The 9,865-nt window shown below is 38.2% G+C and overlaps 2 protein-coding genes across 3 annotated transcripts; both read right to left on the bottom strand.

Moving 5' to 3' along the window:
• Positions 1-4,183: 4,183 nt before the first annotated feature.
• Positions 4,184-7,298, bottom strand: LOC135162947 (DNA primase large subunit-like). Its single transcript, XM_064121936.1, has 6 exons — positions 6,802-7,298; positions 6,369-6,593; positions 5,926-6,063; positions 5,477-5,855; positions 5,040-5,204; positions 4,184-4,949 (listed from the first exon to the last, which is right to left on the bottom strand). Exons 1-6 carry the CDS (start codon positions 7,291-7,293, stop codon positions 4,711-4,713), a joined length of 1,638 nt encoding a protein of 545 aa, XP_063978006.1. The 5' UTR covers positions 7,294-7,298; the 3' UTR covers positions 4,184-4,710.
• A 486-nt stretch (positions 7,299-7,784) lies between these two features.
• Positions 7,785-9,811, bottom strand: Pbp49 (PSEA-binding protein 49kD). Of its 2 annotated transcripts, none has more exons than XM_064121959.1 (5): positions 9,617-9,811; positions 9,315-9,504; positions 8,853-9,107; positions 8,407-8,648; positions 7,785-8,281 (listed from the first exon to the last, which is right to left on the bottom strand). In XM_064121959.1, the coding sequence occupies exons 1-5, from the start codon at positions 9,775-9,777 to the stop codon at positions 7,990-7,992; spliced, it is 1,140 nt and encodes a 379-aa protein (XP_063978029.1). In that variant the 5' UTR covers positions 9,778-9,811; the 3' UTR covers positions 7,785-7,989. The 2 variants fall into 2 exon arrangements, with proteins under 2 accessions (XP_063978029.1, XP_063978030.1); XM_064121960.1 differs by having other exon boundaries at positions 9,315-9,499; positions 9,617-9,749.
• Between the last annotated feature and the right edge of the window lie 54 nt (positions 9,812-9,865).

Raw genomic sequence — 9,865 nt, 5'->3', positions numbered from 1 at the left:
GGCTATCCTTCCCAGCTGCACAACATATTTTTCAACAATTTCAAAGTTTTGAAATAAAGCCTGGAGTTATAATTGCACATCTAGAAACCATAACTCTCCCAAGCTAGGTGTTGCAAAAATTGTGAAGGAATTGGCACCATAAATCACCAAATGTTGCTCCCCACAATTGACGAGACCAAATATCACCTGAAGTTCAGTATATTTTCATCAAGGAAGTCGTTAGGCGTGACCAGCACGTCGATCTGAGTTCATTAAAATGTTTTTAAAAATATCATTAATGGCAGTATGCGAAGAACGTGATGGGCTCACCTCATCTCTGAATCGAAAAAAATTGAGCAACTTGGGATTGCTCTAACGAGAATGCTGAGTATCTATTGCGACTAGGAAACGAGGCCAGCCGAGGCTTTTCGGCGACGAGGACGATGATTATGAAGGTGGAGTATATGCCGGGTGCGGCTGCCGCATGCGGTAACAAAGCAAGGAAAACAAAGGGACAGGAAAAAAAATGATTGAGAGTGTCGATCGTGATTCGAATGACGCGACGGAGATAAGGAAGAGAAGAAGGGATCTGTGATGATGGTATGCACCACTGACGTTATGGTTACAATAGAACTAAACGCTTTCTAAAAGAGCTAGTCCAAACAAACATTACTGAATAGGTATAACTGAACGATAAATAGAGCCCATAAAATAACGTGAAATGAAGTGAATTCTGTCTGCAGTCGACTGGTTAAGAGAACCCGGCCCTTTTACTGTTATCCGAGCGCTCATCTCCGTTTTGTTCGTGTTATGCCAGAGGTGAGACTGAACACGCCGATAAAGGCATACGAGAAATCCAGGGTGAGTTCGAAGAACAATAACTAGAATAAGCACACCTTTGAGTAATTATCCACTAAAAATGCTAATTATCCCGAAAAGCAATTTGGCGAATGTCCCTTGGAATCCTTCAACCACTGGTTAGGTGAGAAAAAATACTATGAACTGGACAGAAGATTTATTGCGCTTGCAATGAGGAAGGAGAAAATTACAAATTGCATATTTTTTCCACCTGTAAACGAACGAAATTCGATGATGATCGAGTGAGTGTCGATGGTGCAAGCTCTCTCCTTCATGCATAAGCGGGGGATAGGGAAAAAGTAAAAATTATCCGATAAGTTGTGATATCTTGGGTTAATGTGATCATCTCTCCTCATTGCATAATTCATCTTTCGTATCTATCCATTGGAATGACTTACGAAAGTGTTTTACATCTATTTTTTTCATATCCCTTTACGTTTTACCGTATAACGTTTGCGTTCGTAAACTAGAAATATAAATGTAAGAAATAAAATATGACGTTTATGTGATTCGCATCGCGATGCGCCCTGTAAGATCGTAAAAGTCTTGATCTTCTTTGCGGTTTAAATTGATGGCTGGATAGAGCGAAGACTCACGAACTTCGGGGCAAAACAAATACAGAAACATATCCATCCGGGGGGCTGTGCAATAGGCAATTGTATTCAAAGAACGTAAAAATTGTGCGGAAAACAAATTGACTTGCGATTCCCACAGATTCTTAAAAAGGTTGAACTTAACAAAAATGCGAATTCATTGATTTCACTCTTTGACGCATCTCTGACCTCGCATGTCTCGGTACGATTTCGAAATACGAGCGCTCCAGCTGCCGACAATTCTAATAAGAAATAAGAGTTATTCCCTTCAATAACCTGATGAGTAATAGGATTTTGTAACTCTTGTAAAGAATTTATGGACAATGTCGTTCGATATGAAACATGCTGGAGCGAAATTAATTCGAAACAATGCGAGGAGCAGTACATATTGTGAATGAGGTCAGAGTCTGCAGCATATGAATTAATCCACGAGTGATAGATCAGATAGGTTGTAATAAAGATTTTTGTTTGATTTGATCTTTTCGGGGAGTCACCTGCGTGCAAAGTGACGGGTTCATTTTCAGTCGAATCCCTGGGGATATCGAAGACTCGGGCCGGTGAAGGGACCCCTTCCAGCGGTCCAGCGACTTTTGATAGATGATGCGGCACATCAAAAAAATGTAACAATTATCCAACCCAATCACTTTTGCTCTCTATTTCATGGTAGCAAAGGTCATTTTTGGCTTGGAAAATCGAAGGGTAAATATTTCATAATGGAGCACATGGTAATTTCGAAATTACATCAGTTTCACAGGCTTATGCTACAATATAAGATTATTTTACTCGTCTCTTTGTTGAGTGTTCGATTAATTTAAAGTTTCAAATCATTACAAATGTACTAGCTAAATGCCGATCGCTTGCGATCTCTCTAAAGAATAAATTGTTTTCCTGGTAACAGTAATTTTTTGTAAACGATCGAATTAAATTCATGATTTTGTGATTTTTTCGGTGCGTTAGACTTCACCGTTGTATAATAATGACATGTAGATATAAAATAGAAAAGCGATAATATTTAAGAAAGTTTTAATTAGGCGCGATTGTGAACCGTAGAGCCTGATATGCTTCACCTTGACATATGGAGCACAACGAATGAGATTTATTTTTTTCAATATTTCTTGTTCTGCACCATCATATATCAAAAGTCTTCGATGGGTTCATTCACCATTCAAAAACGTTTCTATCTCACTAGAATGCCGCCTTGAACATGACTACTCTTTGTTTCACACAAATAAATAATTATTGCAGTTATGCAACAGGCTAAAAATTAATTTATACTCCAATGGAAGGCCGGGAGAGAAAGAAATCCTCATGAACTTCAGCGAGTCATGTTTTTTAATTGATGCGAACTATTATTAAATTTCATAGACGCGAGTCAGTCTGTATCGGCGAAAATCCAGTTTTGACATGAAGTTTTCTTATAAAATAATTATTCCAGTAGGCAATCTAGATGACTCTTGATATTTGTCAAAATTATTCGTAGGTCATAATTTATTATCATGTCGATTTTGCACGACCAATGGGGTGTTAATCACACTCGTCAAAAATGTTATTTACCACGAATTATGTAAATTATTGTAACGCTCAACGTCTTCAAAGTGAACGCTTCACGTGTGTAAATTGCCGGTTTACAGACAGGCGTGCTGGAAAGAATGTTCCTCGAGAGATCTATAAAAAGGTCACCTCAAAATTAGAGGAGCAGGTGACGTTAGTTACTGTGAATTACAGAGTGAACAATTTGACGTTGCCATTCATTACATCAATGTCCTTATTTACAGAAATTACGTATCCCATCCGTAATTCCGAAGTAAACTGCCAGTTCCATATTTTTTTGAGTATTTTTCGTCATACTTTAGAGGAATGGAGCATTTTTTAGGAACAAAAAAATTACTTTAGCTAAAAAAAGTGCAATCACTGGGCTATTTTTTAAATATTTTTGAATAATTATTCCTTGTTGGCCATATATAATCCATATTCAACGTGAAAAGTCTCCCTCCAATCACTCACGACTATAGAATTACTCTGAAAACCTTTAAAGCCGACGCAATTTCTCATTTTCCATCTATTTTGCTTCATATACATTGATGTCTCAATAAGTAACATGATAGTAAGTGAGATAAATAGGATATTTATGAGGAAACCCTGAGAAGTCTTCATCAAACCTTCGACGAATTGTTAATGCAGAGATAAAAAATCTAGACTTGCAAAGGTCTATCTCACCCGCCTTTCCCTTAATAGTCAACGAATTTTCATTACGCGATTGGAATTGTAGTTTCTAATGATACACATATTTGCTGAGATTTGTGTTGAGTAATTCAATGAGACTGTATTTCGATCGACATTGCCATGAGTTTTCAAAAAAATGACCTGCAGCATTAGTGCTCCCATCTGAATTCCATACAGAGAACGTGACCGTCGATCCGCGATCGCAAACCCTACGAAATGAGCATATGTGGTGGATTTTAAAAAACCAAGGAGGAAGGCGAATCGTTGCATAAGAATACTTGGAAGGAGATCGTCCTGTGTTTCGTTGACCTTTTGCAGATAATACCCGAGGTGAGGGGAAAATATAGAGAGCATTTAGCGTACGTATACGTGCTCCGGGACGAAATGCGCTTGATCCAATTTATCCGTGTGACAGTCCCAGCGGATTCACTGAGGTGTATGTCACACCTATAAGTATTCGCCGATTTTCATTATTGTGATAACAGAATAAATTATTTGTATTGCAATGTCAGAGATTCCTGAAAAAAATATTGTTTTTCAAAGATTTTTTTTATTAACAATGTATACAAAATAGTTTGGCATTTGAAAAATTACATTAGAACCACTATGATTATATTGTTGTGAATCCCCTTGAATCTCAGATGCTGACCCATCACTCACCGCCTTTTGAGAATCCAAATGATTGATCGAATCGATAATATTAGTCTTTTGGAGTATAATAGAGAGATAATTCAATCTTTAAAGGGCAAAACGTAAGAGAAGTAGTTGATTTTTCACGCTTCAGTACATATTGATAGCTTATTTGAATTATCAACGGTTCTAGCAGCAAATAGGAAAATACCTCTTTGCTCGGAAGTGGTTGAAGCTACAGAAAAAGTAGATCTTCTACACTTCATTAAATATTCAAATTATCTTGAATAATTAACAAGGAAATATCGAAGGATTTTTCAAACAGATTTTTCCCCACATAAAATTTCAGTCGTTCGTATCCAAAATGAATACGCAATCGAACAGAACAACAAATTAACTCCTTAGTCGACTATTTTGCAACTGAATTTCAAAAATCCGCATCATTGATCTCCATAAACGACTCATCATCCTCCTGAAGCATCTCCGCAATATCCCCAGTTTCATCTTTAATATTTCTCTTCTTAATTGACGATGATGATTTAATGGACGCACGATTCGGTGTACGAATGGAAGCTCTCACAGGGGTTCTAACCGGTGATCTCCCTTGCGAGAGGGAATCAGTCTTCATTTTTGATAGTCGATTTGATTTGTCAGCCGCTGGTGTGTCTGACAGATGAAAAATTGTACGATTGGTATTAAAATTCAGTGATGACATCGGCTTTTATGAGTGCAATGAAAACGAAGATGAATTCTTACCCGCATTACCAGTGACTTTGGCAATCACTTCTCGGCTCTCAGCGAAGAAAGCATTTGGATGCAAGATGGGACGTTCTGGGGGACATTTATGAGTTACCTCGAAGTACTTGGCGCAGGCGAGATTGTAGTGGCCTCCCTTAGCCAACTCGACTATTTCAGACACGCCTAAGATAATTAAAGAGGCATTACGGTATCGGTTATGGAAAAAGTGACTGCGGTGCGATTTCATGAGTTATATTTGAAAGGGGAATGAGAATAGTGGTGTGATATATTGCATTACCATGTATGATGCACTGAGTCAAGTGTTCTACGTAAGTTTCAAAGAATGAAAATAATTTCCTCAACAGGGTTATTCAATTTAAATATTGCAAGTCAAGAATGAAACCTGGTGACCCTCATGAATATTTCTGTACTGGATTTCGTAAATAATTTGTCACCTGAAGCTGGCAAATTCAATCCAATTAATTTTTGTTGCAGTATTTCACTGTCCATAGACCTGTATGGACAACCGTGAAATTCTCCAGGTCCAGCCCCTGTGGTTATAATTTTATTACAGCCCATCGGCGTGTAATTCCGTTGACTTCCAGCCTTTCCGTACAGAAATTTAACACCATAAGCGTACTCCTTTTCGAACTTCTCAGGTTCAATCTTCTTTGTGAATTCCGCACGCCAGAATTGTGTGCAATCTTCCATCGTGACGCCAATACCTTTCAAAAATAGGACGTACTGCACACGACCTTGGTTCTTCAGATGATGAGTAACTCTTAATGCATCGTGAAGTGTCCTCATGCACAATGGGTACGAAGTCCTTGATAACTGCAGGATTTAAATTATTTCCGGTTATAATGGCATTTCTTAATTGTTATCATTTTGTTCCAATTCTTACCTCATCTAGGGATTCAATCGGCGTTGTCTCGGTTGACCACACGACTCGTTGGATTTCAGCGAAATAATTGGGAAGTTCTCGAAGAAACTCGTAGATCCTGGGATCGCACTGGAGGCGGTAAAATTCTTCTGTCGCAGCCTGCAAGGGAAGTATGCCATGAGAACTGAGTCAATTGGTACGTAATTATGTATTACATATGTCATTAGGTTTGACAAAATTCTCAAAATTTTGAAATGTGCAACATTTTTTGAGAATCAAAAGAATCCCGGATGAAATTTAATTTGTATGAGATAGTTAGTCTAGCCTCCGAGTCGTTGAAAAAAAACGATCTCAATTTCCAAGAAATTCCATTTGAGATGGAATACCTGAAATATCATGGAAATGAAGATTGAGATAATTAGAGGTGGGTTTCAGTGAACGGTCTTATGAATTGAATTACTCACTTCAAACTCTCGTGTGAGGTGCTCCTTGAAATGACTTATGAAGAGTGATGCAAGCTCCGATTGGGGCGTAAATGCCATACCATTGTACACAAATACCCGCCTACTTCTGATCAGATCAGGCACTTTGTAGAATGGCACTTTATAAAAGTCGGTGTTATCGATGCTTGATAGCTTCCCTGATGAGTACAGGTGGTCGCGAAATTGATCTTTCTCATCTTCTGTCAACTGAAAATGTGAGGAGAAAGTAATGAGGGGAGAAACCGATGATGAAAGGCCCTTTGATGGAGTCACAAGTGAAAAAATTGTTTTATCTTCCCGTTTCATAACATGTCAGACCCTCGCCAATTATACTGGTAATACTAAAAAAAAGTTAAACGGAATGCTTCATTCGAAAATGAAAAAAAAAACTATTGAAATTTTTCTCAGATCTTACAAGTTCATACTGGAAGTTATTGATAGAGAACAGTTCAGTCGTTCCCTCTTTATTCAAGGAAGACAGCCTAAGTTTCATGTACTCAGCTTCCATAGCAATGAACCACCTCTTGAGTTCGGGAGTTTGTGAGTAGGCAACCCTAGCGATCATGTGAGAAATAGCATCCCTTCGTCTGGCCTCCAGCTCGGCATCAGTGTGTGATGCACAACCAGCTCCATTCAACAGCTTCGTAGCATGATGATAACCATCCTTTCTCAGAGCAGCTGACAGGGCAGCTCTGCGTTCTTCAACACTCTTCACATCGGTCCTGCTCATGATCAACTCTATCATCTTGAGGATCTCCCTTCTCTCCATCCCGAGCTCTTTGAATTCGGTGAAGCTGACGTGACCCACGGGCACGTAGTGGTATAGTTGAACATCATGGGGATAAACTTCTTTCAGACTTTCATTCCCAACATTTACTGTGTACCTTTTACGCCTTACGTACTCCATTCTGGACGATCACTTATCAATCGTTCACGTGAAGCACATGCACTAATGATTGAATTTCACTTTTACAGAAATACTATTCAATTAACCCACAACAATTTGTGTAACTATTTGTCATTGTAAGTCTGGCATATATATAAAGAGAATTGTTAATTCAACAGGATAAACACACATTCACTTCTTAAAAATTTCTAGAATCCTAAGAACCTGTGAAAGTAAGACCGAAAATTTATTTCGATGTTTTTCACAGTAAATCACATAGAAAAATAGCAAAAGCACAGGTTATGCTGTGCTGTATTTTTCTACCGGTTGTGAGCACTCATTTTACCGCCAAATTTCCGCCATTTTGTCGATGGAAGCGACATCAACTAAAATTATCGAATACTGACAAGCAGAGATTCGTCTTTATCGATTGACCATAACCTTTTTTTTTGGACTCAACAACGAGGGAAAGCTGACTATTTCAATTCAGAAATGTTTGTCAACAATGATAATTTTTTTCTTATAATGTTTTTATTCAAGTTGTAAAACTCTTACATTGCATCTCTTTACATTTTAATATTAAATCTAATACTGCTGTGTGGTGAAAATTGACCAATAGTATCACAAGACTTCTAAAGTTTATAGGAAAATTAAGAGTTGCTGGTTAGTCATTAACAATCCTGTTCTTGCCTTATCAACGGAAATTGATTGTAAATATTATGAATCAGAAATTTCCTCTTCGTCTCCAGTGCACCTCGTAGCGATTGTTGGGTCGTAGGGGTAGCGATACGCTTTGAAAGTCCCCAGTTTCACCCAGTCTACGTAATTGAAGGACCTGAAACATCCTTCACAGAAGTAACAGGGGTCGTGAGGTACTCTGTCACTCTCTGTTACTATCCAGTGAACCGGGCAGACATTACAGAGCATGCAGAGGTGCCGTCTCAGGGGCTTCACGCGGTCAATTTTGGGATAATGAGAACAATCGAGATCGTCATCTGGATGAATCAACCTATGAGAAAAGCAATTTTTATAATTAACTCTTCCTGTTATTATCTGAATTATAAAGTCGATCATCAATTTTCTTGCATGTTCTAAATCTCAATGCTGTTGAAGTGAGGACTAGCATACTCCTACCTGGCGTCACTGAAGACAATTAGATGTTCACAGGTGCCCTGATGCTGATAGACCCAGGGATATCCAAACCTCACGATCAGTGAGTCCACTCGTGTCTCCTCCATCTTCGCTATTTTAAAATTTCCCAGCTCTTTGGCCTTCGCCCACTGTCTTATTACAGCACTATTATCCGTATTTGTCTCGTCCCTCATGTCATTATAAAATGTGTCTTCGATGAAAAAGAATCCCGACTTATAAATATCCTGGAATTTCCAAAAAACAATTAATTCTATGTTTCTATACAAGAAGCAAATAAATCATTTAGAAAAATACGAGAAAGTAACAATTAACAATTCTAATGAATTCTTATAATAATACAATTGTATCAGCAATATTGATCAGATTGCTACAAAAAAAAATATTCAAAATAGTCAAAGAGACAGGCGTTCTCAGGAATGATTTATTACCCTGTTAGCAATTCCTCTGTTTCCTCTTTGAGGATCTTCACTGATCTCCTCAGCAATCGTAAGATCTGAAAGGCAAGTAATTTTATCTCGTAGTTTATCCAACGTCTGATCTCCCAGCATCAAAATTACTGTAGACAATTTGAGCTTTGACTCGTAAGACGGATCGGACGAGTAGGGCTTGTAAACCCGAATGGACAGGAGTATATCCTCCCCAGGTATTGCTCCCTTTTCGTTGCCATCTGATGGTTCATATTTCTGAAATGGAGAATACACAATGAAAATCTTTGAAAAAATGTTTCGAGTGATTTCAGGATTGTCTCGTTGGAGAAAATTGCCCAATCAATTTCATGATTGACAGCAAATTGTCATCTCAAAGTACTGCTTCATCATTTTTACGCATGAGTCTATACCAAATCAACGGTTTTGATTATCAACAAATCAGAAATGATAGTCACAACTAACAATCGGAATTTCGCTCTGATATTTAACCCTGGCAGATCCATCGGTCTTCTTCCCCTCTCGGTTGTATTTTTTCTTCAATTCTTTCAGAGTCTCCAACTCCGTATCCTCTGGTATATCGGCCGCCTTTTCAGCAGCATCCTTCTCGCTTTTTGAAGGAACAGGCTCTCCTACGAAGTCAAATTGATCTATACTGCAACAAATGTCATTAACAATCTTCAATAATGCCAGAACATAAACATGCAAATGAAAAAAAAAATAAGGAATGATTATACTAAGGTTGTCATATGTGTGTCTTTGCTAACCCGCAACTCTCCTGCAGTAATCCCAGCTGTTTCTTCTCGAAGAAGATCTCATTCAAGTTCCCGAATTCCACGGGTGTCAATAGCTTGGTGAACTTCTCAAAGTATTCCTTGATATTAATTTTTTCAGTGACATTGCTAATAGATTCACGCTTTCGCTCCATTATTCTACCGTCTTTTCCTCTCCGATCTAAACACGTTTGGGAATGGTCGATACTCATAGGAGTATCGATATCTTGATTCGATATTAAT

This window comes from Diachasmimorpha longicaudata, chromosome 5, assembly GCF_034640455.1.
Source record: "Diachasmimorpha longicaudata isolate KC_UGA_2023 chromosome 5, iyDiaLong2, whole genome shotgun sequence".
NCBI classification, from domain to species: Eukaryota; Metazoa; Arthropoda; class Insecta; order Hymenoptera; family Braconidae; genus Diachasmimorpha; species Diachasmimorpha longicaudata.
This window is presented reverse-complemented; position numbering and strand designations above follow the sequence as displayed.